The sequence below is a fragment of the Monodelphis domestica genome, chromosome 6, assembly GCF_027887165.1.
Source record: "Monodelphis domestica isolate mMonDom1 chromosome 6, mMonDom1.pri, whole genome shotgun sequence".
In the NCBI taxonomy this organism is placed as follows: domain Eukaryota; kingdom Metazoa; phylum Chordata; class Mammalia; order Didelphimorphia; family Didelphidae; genus Monodelphis; species Monodelphis domestica.
The window spans coordinates 40,868,312-40,886,024 of NC_077232.1; the positions used below are offsets into that span (position 1 = coordinate 40,868,312).

The window sequence follows — 17,713 nt, forward strand, 5'->3', positions numbered from 1 at the left end:
CAGTTATTGGGTGTTGTCCTTTGTACTTCGAAGAAGACCAAAATGACATCAGCGGTTATATATCTTTTGACTCATGAATAAATTGGATTTAAGGGAGGCCAAGCTGTAAAGGATCCTTGACCTCACTCTCTCTTCCAAAGTCATTGAAGTCCAGTGGCAAGACAAAAGTATTGGCAATATGCAAGAGTGATAACAACAGGAATTCTTAATTCCAAGAGCATCCAGAGTTATAACTAAGGTGGGGCAGTGATGGCTTCATCCCAGGATGTTCAATTTTGAGGAGCCTCATTTAGGTTTTCACCAACATAGAAATCACTGACTTAATACATTGTTGGAGAGTTTATTTATTAAACAGAAATGAGCTCCTGTTTAACAAAAATAATTAGTTAACATGGGAAGCTCTTGGATGTCAGACTACATTTAGGTCTCCCACTATTTATTGCCCTTCCCAGCAGTGATTCTCTGATGTCCCAGAATCACTTTTTCCATAGCAAGGACAATGTCCTGTCTCAGCTGAGGCCCATCTTTGTGATGATTGTCATGGGCACAGTTTATAATTCTTGCTAATGAGATAATAGTATTTGTAAATAATTAAAAAAAAACCTTACCTTCCATCTTGGAATCAATACTAACTATTGGTTCCAAGGCAGAAGATTAGTAAGGGCTGGGTCAGTGAGATTAAGTGACTTGTCCAGGGTCACATGGAAGATTTGAATCCAGGACTTCCTATCTTTATGCCTGACTCTCTATCCACTGAGTCACCTAACTGCCTTGTCCTTTTAAAAAAAAAAATTTTTTTTGTCAATCATTTAGCATGGCGCCTGACATATAGAAGATGTTTACTAAAGGCTTGTTCCCTTCTTTCCTCTTAGACACAAAAATTCCCAGTTGGAGCTCTGGGAACCTAGTGCTTAATAACTTAGAACAGTTCCCAAGGCATAGTAGACCCTAAGTAAGCAAGTCAGAGACTGGAACAAGGCATGGGGGAGAAACACCCAACCCCACCCCACTGATAATTGGCCATTTTAAATGCACAGAATTGATGCGTGAGCTTAACAATCCAGAAATGATGCCTTTAAAAGGTAGTTTCCTTCCAGGGCAAAAAATGAGGATAAAGTGACTCATAAACCAATTACACAGATGACAATGGTGAGAGCCAAGACCGTTGGCATTTGGAAAGGTTCCCCTGCTCCACTTTCTAATCAGGCCCGGGGAACAGACAGAGACTTCTCTTTCTCCAACTGCCAGGCATTTAAGGGTAGGGTTGAGCAAAAGGAGCCTCACCAAGATGACCAGATCTGAACCACAGTTTGGCTTTTTTTTTTTAATCTCCTGTGCTCTTCCCTACATGATCATGGAGATCAGTGGTCTCTAAGCACAGGCATGAAAAGCAATAGGATTTCAAGATTCAGAATCTAAAATATGGCAGATCTGAGCCTGGTGTGCCTAATGCTCCCTAGTAAAATTTAGACTGGGTCAGCTTCGACAAGTTAATTGTCCCCTGGACTATTTCAGGAACCCTGGCATTTTTGAGCTACCCAAAGGGGACTTCTCATCTTACTTCCTGATAAATAAATAAATTATATAAATATTATGTAATTATATATATATAAAGTTATATGTAAAATTATATAAATAAATAGACAGACAGACAGACAGACAGATAGATAGATAGATGCATACATACATACATACATACATACATACATACATAGATACATAGATTAATAGATAAATAGATAGATACATAGATACATAGATAGATGAATAGATACATAGATGGATAGACAGCCAGATAGATACATAGATACATAGATGGATACATAGACAGACAGACAGATAGATAGATAGATAGATAGATAGATAGATAGATAGATAGATAGATAGATAGATGGTTGGATAGATAGATAGATGATAGATAGATAGATAGATAGATAGATAGATAGATAGATAGATAGATGGTTGGATAGATAGATAGATAGACAGATAGACAGATAGCTACATAGCTACATAGATAGATACATGGATAGATGCATAGATGGATAGACAGACAGACAGGTAGATAGATAGAGAGACAGACAGACAGACAGACAGACAGACAGATAGATAGATAGATAGATAGATAGATAGATAGGCAGACAGACAGACAGATAGATACATAGCTACATAGATGGATACATAGATAGATACATAGATGGATAGACAGACAGACAGACAGATAGACAGACAGACAGACAGACAGACAGACAGATAGATAGATAGATAGATAGATAGATAGATAGATAGATAGATAGATAGATAGGTGGATAGATGGATAGATAGATAGACAGACAGACAGACAGGTAGATGGATAGATAGAGCAAACTGGAAATAATCTTTTGGAAATATCACTTTCCTGGAAGTGGCGTGGTGCTTAGTAGTAGCTAGGGGAAAAACAAAATCTGTCTTGGTGGCTCCTCAGAAACTAGCAAGAATGGCGAGTGTCCAGATTTCCCCAAAGGGTGACTGACTGGGCTGGAGCCTCATTCTTCCCTCTCCCAGACAGAGACATCTAAAACAGATCTGGGTGTGCCCAGGACGTTGGTAATTTGAATCCAATTATAGGAGATGCTTCAGGAAGAAAGCGTCCCTTTTTAATTCCATATTATTTCTTGTCTGGCTCTCTAAGAATAATGTCTTTTCCATTCAAACCATGGAATGTCCGAAGTGTCTAGTGTTGTCTACAGTCTGCAGATCCAGTCTTCTTGATGTCCACTCCAAAGAGAGTGGAAATGCGGCATTCTGGATCCTTATGTCACTGTTGGCTGTGGTGTTCTCAAGCCTTCCTCACATGTTGCAGCATAAATCTCAGTGGGAAAAAACAACATGTGTAAAGTTTCTTTCTCTGAATTTTAGAGTTTGAGGGGAGCACTTGGTAGAATCTAAGCAAATATATTCATCGGGGATGGATTACAGGATCCTCCAATTATCTTGGGCTGGGTAGTAGTAACAGGACCCCAGACTTTAGAACTGAAAGGGACCTCAGATGTCATTGAGTCCAAGTCCTCACTCTTCAGATAAGGAAAGGGGATATTGCTTAAATTTTTAGGAAAAGGGACCCTTATTTTATAAATTAAGAAACTGAGGCATGGAGAGAGCAAGTTAGTTGGGTTCAGAGATTTTAGAATCAGAAGAAATTAGGATACATAATGCATAGTCAAAAAGACCTGAATGTCCTTGAACAAGTCATTTAACCTGTTCCTCCATTTCCTTATCTGTAAAATGGGGATAGTAATAGCACTTACCTCCCATGTTGTTGTGAGCATTAAATGAGAAAACTTATGGATAGAAATTAACAAACTTTAAAAGACTATAAATGTTGGCTTTCATTGCGATCACCATTGCCATCATCATTGTGAGCCATTGAGTCCAAGGCCTTCATATACAAACAAGGAAAAGTGCTTCACATAGAAGGGATGTGATAGGATTATAGATTTAGATCTGTGAGGGACCTGAAAGGTCATTGGTTTCGAGTTCTTCATTTTATAGATAAGGAAACTGAGACACAGAGAAAACCAAGACTTGCCCAGGTTCACACAGCTAGTAAGTGTTTGAATAAGCCAGGAGATGAAATTTGAACTCAGGTCCTCTGACTCTAGAACCAATGTTTTTCTGCTACACCTTTTAGATGGCAAGGTGAGTGTGAGAGGTAGAGACTGGAGAGGGAAGGAGGAATGATCACAGAGCAGGAGGAAATTAAAGAGAAGTTAATCTCCCACATGCCATGTTTTCATTTTGTTTCCCCAGCCTTACCGCCACCCTAGCTAGCGTTGGAGCTGCCAGCATCCCTAGTGCTGGACTGGTCACCATGCTTCTCATCCTAACAGCTGTGGGCCTCCCGACCCAGGACATCAGTCTGCTTGTTGCTGTTGACTGGCTTTTGTAAGTATCTCCATCACTAACTTGCAGAATTAGCCTCAAGAGATCTTTTCTGTTACTCCAATTGCTAGGGACCCCCTCCTCCATGTATTTATCTCATAATAATAAATTTATGTGCATATCAAATCCTACACTGGATGCATAGCAGATGCTCAGTAAATGCTAGCTAACTGACTAAATCTCCTGACAATCTGAGGAAAAGTCATACTTTCCTTAATAGAGTTCTTGGATCCTCCATCAAAGAGACCATAAAGGCCAGGGAGTCCAACTCCTTTGTTTTACAAATAAGGAAACTGAGGCCCAGAGGTTGAATGACTTGTATATGGTCACCCAGGGGATAAGTGTCAGGGAAAGTGTCTAACCCCAGATCCTCTGGTTTCAGAGCCAGGCTTCTTACAATGGACCATGATGCCTTCCTAAGGAGACCAGGAACTATTTGCTTCTTGCTTTTGTCTCCCTAGTATCACCTACAGGGCATTGGACAGAACAAGCACTTCTTTTTTTTTATTTTGAAAAATTTATTTAATTATTTAATTTAGAATATTTTTCCATGGTTACAAGATTCATATTCTTTCCCTCCTCTCTTCCTACCCCTCTCCCATAGCCAATGCAAAATTCCACTGGGTTTTACATGTGTCATTGGTCAAGACCTATTTCCATATTATTGATAATTGCACCAGGGTGATCATTTAGAGTCTACATCCCCAGTCACACCTCCATCGACCCATGTGATCAAGCATTTGTTTTTCGTCTGTGTTTCTACCCCCACAGTTCTTCCTCTGGATGTGGATAATGTTCTTTCTCATAAGTCCCTCAGAATAGTTCTGGATCATTGCATTGCTACTGGTAGAGAAGTCCATTACATTTGATTGTACCACAGGGTATCAGTCTCTGTGTACAACATTCTCCTGGTTCTGCTCTTCTCACTCTGCATCAATTACTGGAGGTCGTTCCAGTTCACATGGAATCCCTCCAGTTCATCATTCCTTTGATCACAATAGTATTCCATTACCAGCATCTACCACAATTTGTTCAGCCATTCCCCAGTCAGAGGGCATCCCCTCATTTTCCAATTTTTTGCCACCACAAAGAGCAAAGCCAGCTCTCATTAATGAACTGAATTCAATTGAGTGACCTCACCAATCCAATTTAGTTTCTTCACTAAAATGAGGTATTAGGATTGAGTGACCTCTGAGACTCCTTCCAGCTCAATTGTTATTGTCAGGTCCATCCTCAAAGAGGACTAAAAAGACATCATGATGTCGGGGTCAATGTACAGTTTGTCCAGCTGTGGCAGATCAGACCACTATGAGCTTAGAAGACTCTACCACTGGTTGGACACAAATAGTCCTTATGAACCAGCTCAATTTTCTTTAACTGAATGAGACATTGTATGTAAAAGAACTCTGTAGACCTTAGAGTTATAATATTATTATAGTGGCTACATGGTCCAGTGGAAAGGGCTCCAGACTTGGTCTCAGATGGAAGTATCTAAGTAGACAGAGCACTGAACCTGGGGTCAAGGAGACCTAAGTTCAAATCTAGCCTCAGAGACTTCCTAGCTGCATGATCCTGTACAAGTCACTTAACCTCAAAGTCTCATCTGTAAAATGTGGATAATAAGAGCACCAACTTCCCAGACTTGTTAAAGGCATCAAATGAGATCATTTTGGGAATTTATTTTTGCAAATCTTAAAGAGCCATACAAAGGTTAGCCATTATTGGACAAGTCATGTGATTTCTCTGAGACTTATCCTAATCCATCAAATGAGGAGGCTGGAGAAGATGGTGTCCAAAGGTTCTTTCCAGCTCGGAGTCTCTGATTCTATTATGACTTCTTATTTTATTTAATATTTTTAATTCCTCTTAATCATGAGCAGAGCCAGGGAATTAGGTCTAAGACACTCATAAATCAATTTGAAGCAACACATGTATTTCTGAGTCATGTTTATGTTTCTGAGCTGTCTTTTCCATGACTTTGGAAACAGAAGGAAAAATCTTACAAGTAAAGCTGCTTTAAAATAAATAGTATTGGGAAAAACTAGGTAGCAAGGTGGAAAGAGCAGCAGACCTGGAGTGAGGAGGTCTTGGGTCTAGCTGGGTGACCCTGGACAAGTCACTTCTATCTTAGAATTGATACTATATAAAATAAAATAAAAATATGTACTATAAAAATAAAGAGTATTGGAGAAGGTAGCCCCCTGAACCTCCTCCCAGTTCTAGCATTCTCAGAAACTTAGCATAAAGTCCTTGTCCTCTGAATATAAGCCCCGAGAGGGTAGGGATTGCTTCACTTTCAATCCTGTGTACACAGATCCTAGCACTGTGGCTGACACAAGTAAGTCCACAATAAATGCTTGTGGATTAATCATAACAGATAATCTAGGAGATCTTAAACTGGTTCATGGATAGATCTCAGGGAATCCCTGACTTTTGCTAGGGGTGGGGAGGAATCACTAAGTAGCAGTTGGGATTTGAATTCAAGTCTTAGGATCCCCAATCCACTGATCTTTCCACTGTATCCCTCTTGAAGGGCTATAGCTGCAGGATCTTTGATTTTTCACATACCTCTTAGTTGAAATGTGGAGGGAAAATACATTTTAATCGATATCTGAAATCATAATGGAAAAATTGGTTTGTGGTCAGATGTGCAAGTTCAAAAGAGATCATAATGACTATTTTTTCTAGACTCTCTGGAGCTATGAGCACAGCCTGAGGAAGGCATGATAGCATGGTCCTACTGATGCACTCTGTGACAGGATGTTTGAGTGGTCATAACTCTTTCATTTCTCAGCTGTGTGGCTTTGGGCAGGTCACTTACTCTCTGAACAAAGTCGCTTGTAAATAATTCTGTTTATATTTGATGGTAAGGAACTGGACCACATGGAGTCCTGACTATGGAGTCAGAGGACATGAGTTCTAATCCCATCAATGACACTATCTGCATGACCTTGGACAACTAACTTACCCTACCTGGGCTTCAGTATACCCCTCTGTAAAATGAAAGAATTGGACTAGAGGCCCTATGACCTTTCTCCCAAGTCTAGATCTAGGATCCTAGGAACTTGGGGAGACTCCCTCCAGTTCCCAGCTCCAAAAGTGAGGAGTGATTATGAAGAAAAAAGGGGAAGGCTAGTTTTAAGAGGGAAGAAAGAATAAATGATGCTGGTGAGCTATTCCAGGAGCTTGGAGCTGGGACAGTCTTCTTTGAATTAGTAACCAGACCCACATTCTTTCTAGGCAGCTAGGGAAAAACATTGGCAGGGACTTCTGGGGCCCAGGCTCGGGGGTTGCTGGGCCCCTTGTTAGTGACCAAGAGGCCATTGTGAGAAAAAGGGACAACTTTCAAAACCAAGGAGTTCAAAGAAGCCCCAGATCCAGAGAGAGACAGTCTAAAGGGAAAAGGGGGGATAATACAGAGACGAAAAGAGGATGTTTTTTTTTTTCCTCTCCAGGCATAGTTTCCAGGCTTTTATAACTAGAAATTTTTCAATTTAAAACTAAACAAAACCCTGCAGTGACATTTAATGGTGCCACGTCATTTGCCAACCACTGGAAAAAATCCAGTTCTTTTTTGAAGCCTGCCGCCAAGCCCTGGAGGCTTTTGAATAGGATGGCTCAGGAAGTCTAAATGTCACTGCAGAAACGCTGATTCTGGAGGCTTGAGAATGGCCCAACTCCAGGATATGCAAAGTGGATAGAGCTTGCAAACCAGAACTGATAATCTGCCTCAAGGATCTGCATAAGAACCTGTTATTAATATCACCATTTTACAGAGAAGGAAACTGAGGTTGAGAAAAGTTCATAAACTTGTCCGGGTCATCAAGCTAGTAGCAAACTCTGATTTTCCTTGTCCAAGCATCACCTCCCCAGTGCCCTACAGTGAGGAGGGCAATACCAAGGGAAGTCCTGAATGTGCCCCAAAGATGCTGACCTCCAAGGCTTTTTTATTTCAAAGGGGACAGAGTTCTCTCAGTCTCTGGCTGAGATCATTTTTTGCCTTCAACTTCCTGGTTGGGAGTGAAGGGACAGTAATCAGAATCAGAGAATCTCAGAGCTGAAAAGCATCTTCCAGACCAATTAGATTAACTCAGATCTGGACCACAATCTCCTCTGTCTTGCACCCAACAAGCGGTGATCCAGACATGGTTAAAAATGGCCCTTCTTTGGGAGGTAGGATCTGTTCCCTCCCACAGCAGCCCATTTAACTTACAGTCCCTTTTTAAAACTTACTTTACATGTCCCTTTTTTAAAACCTGAATAGCAATCATCCCCTACCAGCCCAAGTCTGTTGCCTAAAATGTACTCCCCTTAACTTCCTCTGCTAATCCCTAGCTGTCCTCCAAGTTTGGTTCATGGGCCACCTACTACAAGAAGCATTTCCTGAAGTCCTCTCTTCTGCCTTCCAGAACACACACACACACACACACACACACACACACACACACACACACACACACACACACACACACTCGCTGGTATCCTCTTCCCTAGGCCTTGAAATTCCATTATTTTCTACATTTTGTGTTGACTGATTTTTATTTGGGTTGCATTCTCCCTGATTCTTCACTCCAACCCCTCCCTTGATCCAGTGTAAGCCTCTTGAGGACAGGAAATGTTTTCTTTATATCCTCAATGCCTGACACTGCTTGTTCAATGAAAGGATGAGTGAATGAACAAATGGATGGATGGATGGATGGATGGATGGAGAAAATGAAATAATTAATTATTGAAATCTTTCTTTAGTGAGTTCAGGACCTCTGGGACAAAATAGAGTTAGTGAGCTCTCTCCTTCATGACCGTTATATCCAGGTGAAACTTTGATAAAATGATCACAGAGGGTGTTGGTGAAAAGGGGAGAGTTGTCAAGGAAAGACACTGCTTAGTGTGAGTGACTGTCTCAGCACTGGAACATCCAGAGCTGTTAGGATTCTAGCATGTCCCTGTTAGAACCAGATGATGATGACGTCTCCTTCTCCTCCATCTTTCTTCCTGCTGCTCTGTCCCTCGGCTCCCCACAGCTAAGCAGAACACTCACCCACACCCACACCTAAAAGCAAAAAGCTAGAAGCAAGTGTGTTTTTTTCCTGTATTTTGTACCTGATTGTGTGGGTGAATCTCGGAGCTCCTCAGTGGCCCCCTTTCTGAACGGAATGAAAAGGATCATAAAGAATGTCAGAGTTGGGAGGGATGTCAACAGTCATCTAGTTCTCCTCACTAAATATACTCAACAAGTAGTGGGTTGTCTGGTCTCTGCTGGACTCCTCACTTCCCCAGGAAATCCACTGGACATTGGGGCAGCTCTGATTATTAGAATGGATCTTATGATATCAAGTCTACCTTTGTCTCTTTGCAAGACATCCAGCACTCTTGGTTCTTTCCTTTGAGACCAAACCCTTTAGAGCTAGAAGGGATTTTCTAAGGTCATTATGATCCTTAGTCCATTAAATTAGATTCTTAGTCCAAAACCTTTATTTTACATAAAAGGAAACTGAGACCATAGAGGTTAGGTTATTTGCCCAAGGCTACAAAGCTAGTGTCCCAGGTGTTGTTCCAACCCAGGTCTTCTTGTCTTCACTTTTGAAGTTTCCAGTTTTAGAAGCTTTTCTATCTCTGATAAAAACTAGGCAGAATTTTAGTTTAGTTTATTATTTTTCTCCCACAGGGACAGAGTTCTCCCCATCCTCTCTGCTCTTCCTCTTTTTTTTAAACCCTTACCTTCTGTCTTAAAATCAATACCATATATTAGTTCTAAGACAGAAGAGCACTAAAGGTTAGGGAATTGAGCTTAAGTGACTTGCTCAGGGTCACACAGCAAGAAAATATCTTAGATTAGATTTGAACCCAGGTCCTCCTGTCTCTAGACCTGGCTTTCAATCTACTGAGCCACCTACTGCCCCTCCTCTATGCTCTCTTATCAGGATCAGGGTTTTCATATACCGCATCAATGTTCCAACTGTGAGATGGGAAAGTAGGAGCCCATCTTCTTACAAATTTTTCTTCCTGTTCAGAAACTCCAGGCAGTGACTCAGCCCAAGCATCAGCGACTCACTAGAGCCCTCTCTTTCTGTCTTGGCTCTTGATGGACCCAGATGGGCAGACGTATCTTCCTAAGCATCTCTACTAAATTTATAACCCTCTAAAGCTATATTGGTATACTTAATTTCCACCTTCTTTTTTGGCAAGCCAGACACACTGCATTTTAACCCAAGGGTGTCATTCACACCTCTTCTTGGGAAGTTTAAGACTATTTGTTGAAAAGAAATACAAAGCAATTCCAGCATACTGTAATATCCCTGAAGATTTTGTTCCTGAGGTCAACATGTCAGGGCGGGCTTGAATGACATCAGCTTCCACTTTCCCAAGCTTTCTCAAGGCTTAACAGTTGGCCCATAGAGACCGTTTTCTTGTGTGAACCAAAATTTTGCAATTCTTACCATTGCTAAAAATCCCCAAATTTTCAGTTCTGAATAAGTTCATAGAGCATCCAAGCATTCCCCTTATAACTTTCATATTTGTATTTGTAAAGAAAAGGGTCAGGGACAGCATCCATTTGCTCTCCTTGGGAATTTTATGTAAGTGTAGGGCATTATGGGAATTTTCCTGGAATATTTTATGAAGGATGTATGACAGATATCATTTTTTTAAAAGCCTCTTTTTTTACAGAAAATATTAAGCTTAATATCTTTCTCCTTGGCCTACAGAGGAACAGGGAAGCAAATATCTGAATTGCACTGACCTATTAATGAACCCTAAAGAAACAACAAGAATTTGGTTCAATTTCCACAAGTATCTGTTAATCTCCAGTTATGAGCTAGACATAATGCTAAAGGAAACAAAGACAAAACATGGCAGGGTCCCCACCCACAGAGAGCTTACGTTATTGGTCAAGTGGGTAGTATATACACAGAGAAGTCGACATAAAATATTTTAAAAGTAAATACAAAGTAATTGGTTTAAGAAGAGAGAAAACAGTAGCAATTACATTTGTAAAGAAGAGATGGGAATCAGCAAAAGTCAGTTATAGAAGCTAAGCTATGGTGCTAAGAGGGACAGAGGTGAGGAGGGAGAACATCTCAAAGATGGAGGACAGAAGGAGAAGATGGAATATTGGTGTAAGAAAAATCAACAATGCCTATGTGACTTGAACATGGAGTACATTGAAAGGAGTGGAGTCCTTCTTCAAGCCTAGACAATCACTTTGCTTTCCTTCCATCTCAATAAGATGAAATTTAAGAGAGCTAAATGTGGGGCCAGCTGGGTGGCTCAGTGGATTCAGACCCCGGCTTGGAGCTGGGAAGTCCTGGGTTCAAATCTGATCTCAAACACTTCCCAGCTGTGTCACTTAACCCCCATTGCCTAGCCCTTACCACTTTTCTACCTTGGAACCAATACACAGTATTAAGTCTAAGATGGAAGATAAGGGCTTATTAAAAAAAAAAGGAGAGAGATGAATGTAATGTTTCATATCAGTTAGACAACATTCACCTAAAGAAGATCAAAGGGCTTGAAGTAGACTTCACGTTCAATAGGGTTATTTAACACCAGAAATATGGAGGTGATCACCCTTCCTTACTCTTCAATCTGTTTTGATTCTACCTGAAATATTGTATTCAGTTATGGGAAGGTGAAGAATAAATTAATAAGAATCCAGAGAAAAAAATAATAGGATGAGGAAGAGTTTGAAATTAGTGCCAAATTAGAATTCTTAAGGAATTAGAGATGTTTCAGCTGAAAAATTATGGGGATATGTGAGCCAACTCAAGTATTTTAAGGTTTATAATATAGAAGAAAGAATAGAATTACATCTTGGCCCAGAAGGCCAAACTGGAAATAAGAAATGAAAGTTAAAAAGATGTAAGTTTAGATTTTACATAAGAAGTAGGGGGAATCCCAATAATTAAAGCTATCTTGAAGTGGAATAAGTTGCCTCAGAAGGCAGTGGGTTCCCCCTCAGAGGTCTTTGAGCAAAAGTGGGATGGTTCCTTGTCAGGTAGGGTACAGAAGAATTGGGGCAAATCTCTTCTCAGATTCTGTCCCACTCCAAAATTCCATAAAATGAACCTGGAAAGTACTTGGTTTCTCCCTTTTTTAACTTGAGACCAAGCATGGGATATGGATTGCCTCTCTAAAGCAATTCTAAATTCTAATAAAAGTCATATGGTGAAAGGTAAGGGCTAGAAGGACATGGAAAGAATATTGATACTGGTACTCTAGTGGTCTCCAGTAACTGTACCAAGATGGAGGGCATCAGGCTCCATGTTGTAGATGTCTGCTGGTGATTCCATTTTTTTTAAGAATTCTACAGGTTTCTCGTCTATTCACTGACAAAGGTTAATGGGAAATTATCCAGTACTAGCCATTGAAAGTCCATCTTTTCTAAATCTCATTTTAATTCTAGAGGAAATGTTAGCTGTAAAGAAAAGGATTCGTGATGCCCATCTCCTTATGTTAACAAGTTTCTTCACTTATTTCTCACTTTCATCCCTTTCTTATTTTCCTCCTTTATCCATAGGGATAGGATGAGAACTTCAGTCAATGTTGTTGGAGATTCATTTGGAGCCGGCATCGTCTATCACCTGTCTAAGGCTGAGCTGGACAGCATCGACTCACAGCATCGAGGGCATGAAGACATAGAAATGACCAAGACTCAATCAATTTATGATGACATGAAAAACCATAGGGAAAACAACTCAAATCAGTGTGTTTACTCAGCCCACAACTCTGTCATAATAGATGAGTGCAAGGTACCTTTCCCATTTCTGGATATTGAGACATGTATCTAGCAGTGCATGTTCCCTTTCCTTTAAACACAACAACCTGCATGTATTATTTTCTAAATTGGTTTCCTAAAGATCACAGAGTAACTTAAGTTTCTCCAAGATGCCAAAAATCAAGGTCTAAAAGTCAACCCATGGGTAAATTATCTCTATGTGATATAAGTCAATGGTGTGGTTTCCCCACACATACTTCTTAATCGTAGCCTTTGTAAAGCCCTATTTAGAAAGCATTTGCTGCTAATTGGAGGGGAACATGAATAAGAGAGCAATCTTGCCTCCAGTAATTACTGCTTCCCTACCACTACACTCCATCAGTTTGACCAACTTTGAAGACATAGTCAAAGTGAACCTTTGGGGTTCCTAGATTTTTTTTTAATATCTTATTTTTAAATTCACAAATAAGCCAAAACTATAAGTTGCCCATTCATTTACAGAACACAAGTTTTCCCCCTCTACTGTATATTAAACAGCGGGAAACACTGAGTAATACCCATTTGCCAAGCTAATATTAGCTTTTTCTGGTATGTGTAAACATGACCCTGGTGGCCTCTTTGTTCCTTGATCAGGGAAAAATGTTCTTACCAAGAGCCACCTTCCTTTTCCTTAGGACTCTCATCTCTGACAATATTTTAAAGAAATACGAAGCAATTCACCACATGCCTAACTCCATCCCTCATAGAGCATGTGTCTTTTGTACTCATGTGGTATTAGGTAGAAAAAACTCAGTTGACTCTGTCTGGTCCTCACTGAAACTAATGTCTACTTCTGGGGTCAATGTCATGATCAGAGCAGAGCAAACTTGGGGAATCCCTGGTAGATGGGCAATGGGTCAACTGGGAGAATGTGTTTGAAGAGACTCTTCTAGACTTTGCCAGAAGTCATCTCAACTCATTAGAGTTCCATAGTGCATTACTGATGTTCCTATAGAGTTGTGGCACTATACTCCTCATTCAAGAGGAAGCTTCTTCCTCATAGTCCTTCCAAAGAGAAGCTACTGGCCTTCAGCTGGACAAATTGATGATAATATGGAAACAGCCCTATTTTCCCGAGCTGCAAATGTCTGGTTGACCAATCACAACCCCTTGTTCACCAAGTGACCAAATTCCCAAACAGCCTATATTTTTGGAATAAGAACAAGACAATAAAGTATGATGGGAAACATGTCATCAGTGGAGTAAGAAGACCTAGGTTGGAAATCCAGCACTTGCTACCTCTGTGTCCTTGGACAATTCACTTTATCCATCTGGGCCTCAGGCTCCCCTTCTGTAAAATAAGGGGAATGGACTAGAATTCTGAAGACCTTCCAGCTTCAAATCTATCATCTCATCTTCTCTTGATGTTCTTATGGAATCATGGTGAATACAGACATTAAATCAAAGATGGAGCTTTATCCCCTTGACAAGCACTCAAGTAGTTTCGGTCTGGATGGCTAACAAGGAGAGATTTGTCTGACAGCCAGTGAAGACTGGGAAACTCCCTCCAATTAGATAGAAATAGATATTTTGAAACAAAAGTGAAAACAAAGAAAGGAATTTTTTTTCCAAGTTTCCTTTGGTCAAATTTTCTGATTTTTTTTTTCCTTTTAAAATTTCCAAAAGGAAGGAAGGAAGAGGAACAGATGGAAGAGACAAGACTCCAGGTCAATGAATGTTGCATTCTTTCAACTTTAGCAAATCTTTCTTGAATACCTCTGTACAGGAGCAGCCCAGGATCTTTTTCCATCTCTCTGCTCATTCTCTGGGACTTCTTATAGTTCACTTCTCAAGGATAGTTGACATAAAGTCTCCATCAATTATCCTTATTAGCAATACTAACATTTAACATAACAAAAATGAAAGAAGAATAATGATCTGTAAATACTGTTGTGAAAACAAGGTTTTTGAGCTTTGCTAAATATGACATATTCCAGGAAAGGGCAACCCACATAAGTTTGTATTTGGAATCAGAGGAGATGGGTTCAAATTCTAACTCTGCCACTTCCTACCTGTGTGACTTTGGGATAATTACTTAATTCCTCTGAACCTCAGTTTCTTTATCTGTGAAAGGAAGTCATTGAATGAGGTGACCTTTAAGATCTCTTCTGTTTCAAAAATTAATGAGACTCCAATTCCTCTGTCTTTTCATTTGAGGAAAGACACAAACCAATTCTGAATATTTGGGCTTAATGGATGCTGTGCTTCAAGACTTTGAGAATTTGAAAACAATTTCTTTAGTTTCTGAGAGTCCAATCCAATTCAGTGACCACTTCCTAAATACCTTTTGTGTATAGGGGGCATCAAGTTAGGCATTAAGGGTACAAAAAATAAATTAGGAAGAATCACTGCCTTTAGAAGCTTACATGCTACTGGAGAACACATTTCAGATTATTACGATTATTGTTTTAGCTAAACACTTCTATAACTACACTGGCTGAGCCTCAACTAGGAAGAGAAGTGGAAAGAGCTTTGACATGAGTACAAAAGATCTGATTTTGAATCCAGATTTCATAATTCTTTCTGAACTTTATTCATCTTTAAAATGGGGATAAAATGCTAGTATCTTTCGTGGCATTCTTGTAAAGATCCAATGAGGTAGAAGCATTTCAGTGGCTCAGTGGATAGAGAGTCAGACCTGGAGATGGGAATGGGAGATCCTGAGTTCAAATCTGGCCTCAGACATATCCTAGCTATGTGACACTGAACAAGTCATTTAACTCCCATTGCCTAGTTTTTATTGCTCTACTGCCTTAGAACCAATAGTTAGCATTAATTCTAAGACAGAAGTTAAGAGTTTAAAAAAAAAGAAAAAGAAAATATCTGAGGCTAGATTTGAACTCATGCCTTCCTGACTCCAAGTCTAGTGCTCCAATCATTGTGCCCCCATTTTTAATAGTGCTTTAAAGTTCTGAAAGTACTTTACACATAATGCCTCATTTTAGAGAGGCTCTCATTTAGAGAATCCCATTTTATAGATGGAGAAACTAAGATTAAATAACTTGTCCTTATTCACACAGCAAATAAATACATTAAAGACAGGATTTTTACCCAGAACTCTTCTCTCTATATTTAGGAATCTGGGATGATGGGTCATTGATGTTCAGTCATTGAGGGGAAAAAAGGACCAATGCCAATTCAGTGTTCCCAATGGTTCCCAAAACATGGGAGGTTGGAGTGGCAGAGATTCTGATGAAAGAGAGATGGTTCTCTTGGTCCTCATTGACTAGAGCATATTTGCTTCTTCTTTTGAACTTTTCCCTATTCAGTCCCAATCATTTCCCAAGGTGTTTCTCAATGTCTGTTGAGAAGCATTTCTTCAGGGACTTCTTATCAATCCCCTTGATCTTTTGCCCATCAGCATGGGGGCAGCCCCAACATACTTGAAGATGCTTACAAGAAGAATGGAACACACCAAAGGATTTGCATTCCTGGCCCTACTTGAAACAGGCTCCACTTGTTGCAAGAACAACCTCCCACCTATTTGACGCCATCTGGTCCTTCCTAGGGCCTCATGGTATGATTTATCCTTTTGTCCTTGGTCTGATTCATCATTAAAAGTCAAGTAGACATATTTAAACTAGCATCAAAAAGGCAAGTTTTTTGGGCAGGCCTTGGAAGTCCTGGCCCTTATTAATCAATTAATCAGAATTTATTAAGCACCTACTATATGCGAAGCATCGTGCTAGGTGCTGGGGATATAAGTGCAGAGAACAAAACAATTCTCCATCATTCACTGAAGGGGAAAACAATTTTGCTGTGGCTCTGATCAAACACTAACCAATGCATGATATACCACTTTGGTTTCCTTATGTTAACGCATGTGTCTAGCACCAGTTTGTGGTGTGCTAACAGCCTTTTCCCCCCTGCAACCTAGTCCATCTTTTGTGAGGGGATCTTTTTTGCATGAGCTTTCTGTACTGTTTGTGCATGGGTGGAATGGTTTGGGGAAAGTTGTGGCAGAGATGGCATTTCACTCGTACTCAGTTTGTGAAAAGTACTTGGCATTCGGCCCCCAGCACGTCACCTTAATGCATGTGTTTCACTTCCACTTGTTTGAGAAGGTCAAATATGTTTCAAACCCTGGTGCATTTTGTCATGTCTCCATGTCCTAATGCCTCCATAAATCCAGTCTCTCCATCTTGTCGAATATCAGTCCTGGGTTTAAAGTCCCCCCATGAAGTTGAGGACAGAAAGATGGAAGGTAAGCTAGGAAAATGGACTTGTTCTTAGGACTGTAGAGCTGAAAGACACTCTTCCTTGGTAAAGGTTCAGTTTGTTTTGGTCTAAGATATTTGGAAATGCAACTCTTTATCCATTCCCTAGTGAATATGACCCTATTGAATGGGATGATACCTTGGCATTTGTCTCATTTTAATCAAAACATTGATCTAGAATTTCAAGTTCCCTTTCTAAAAGAGGGAAGAAGTTCTTGTCAATCCACCAAATTTTATTTATATGTCTGTATATGTATATATGTATGTATGTATGTATGTATGTATGTATGTATGTATGTATGTATAACTGAGCCAAAATGGTGTCCAGTATTGAATGCTGGGTTTAGAGTCAAGAAGACCTGGATTCAACTTCCCACCTCTGTTGCTTACTGTGTGACTTTAGGCATGACGGTCTGTACCTCCAGCTGCATGGGAATTGTCTACTGAATAAAAGATGGTATGATGTTTATAGATGGAGAGAATGTCCACACTGGAAGTTGCCACAATGACAAAATCACAAATCACATTTGTATTCATGGATTTGCATTCTTCTTTTCATTGATACATCCATCTATCTGTCATCTATCATATATCATCCATCCATCCATCTATCAATCTGTCTGTCTGTCTGGCTCTATCTTTCTATCATGTATCATCCATCCATCCATCCTTCCATCTATCTGTCTGTCTGTCTGTATCTATCTATCATGTATCATCCATCCATCTATCAATCTATATGTCTGTCTGTCTCTATCTATCCATCTATCCATCTATCTATCCATCCGTCCATCCATCTATCTACCTATTTTTCTTTCTATCTATCTAT

General features: G+C 40.0%; 1 protein-coding gene across 4 annotated transcripts in view; it reads left to right on the plus strand.

Moving 5' to 3' along the window:
* SLC1A2 (solute carrier family 1 member 2) overlaps positions 1-17,713 on the plus strand; it is a 179,632-nt gene that overhangs the window by 148,744 nt on the left and 13,175 nt on the right. For all 4 annotated transcript variants that reach the window (XM_007497323.2, XM_007497326.3, XM_007497324.3 and 1 more), the window contains exons 9-10: positions 3,787-3,921; positions 12,434-12,665. In XM_007497323.2, the coding sequence (XP_007497385.1) occupies positions 3,787-3,921; positions 12,434-12,665 (367 nt within the window). The remainder of the gene's footprint in view (positions 1-3,786; positions 3,922-12,433; positions 12,666-17,713) is intronic.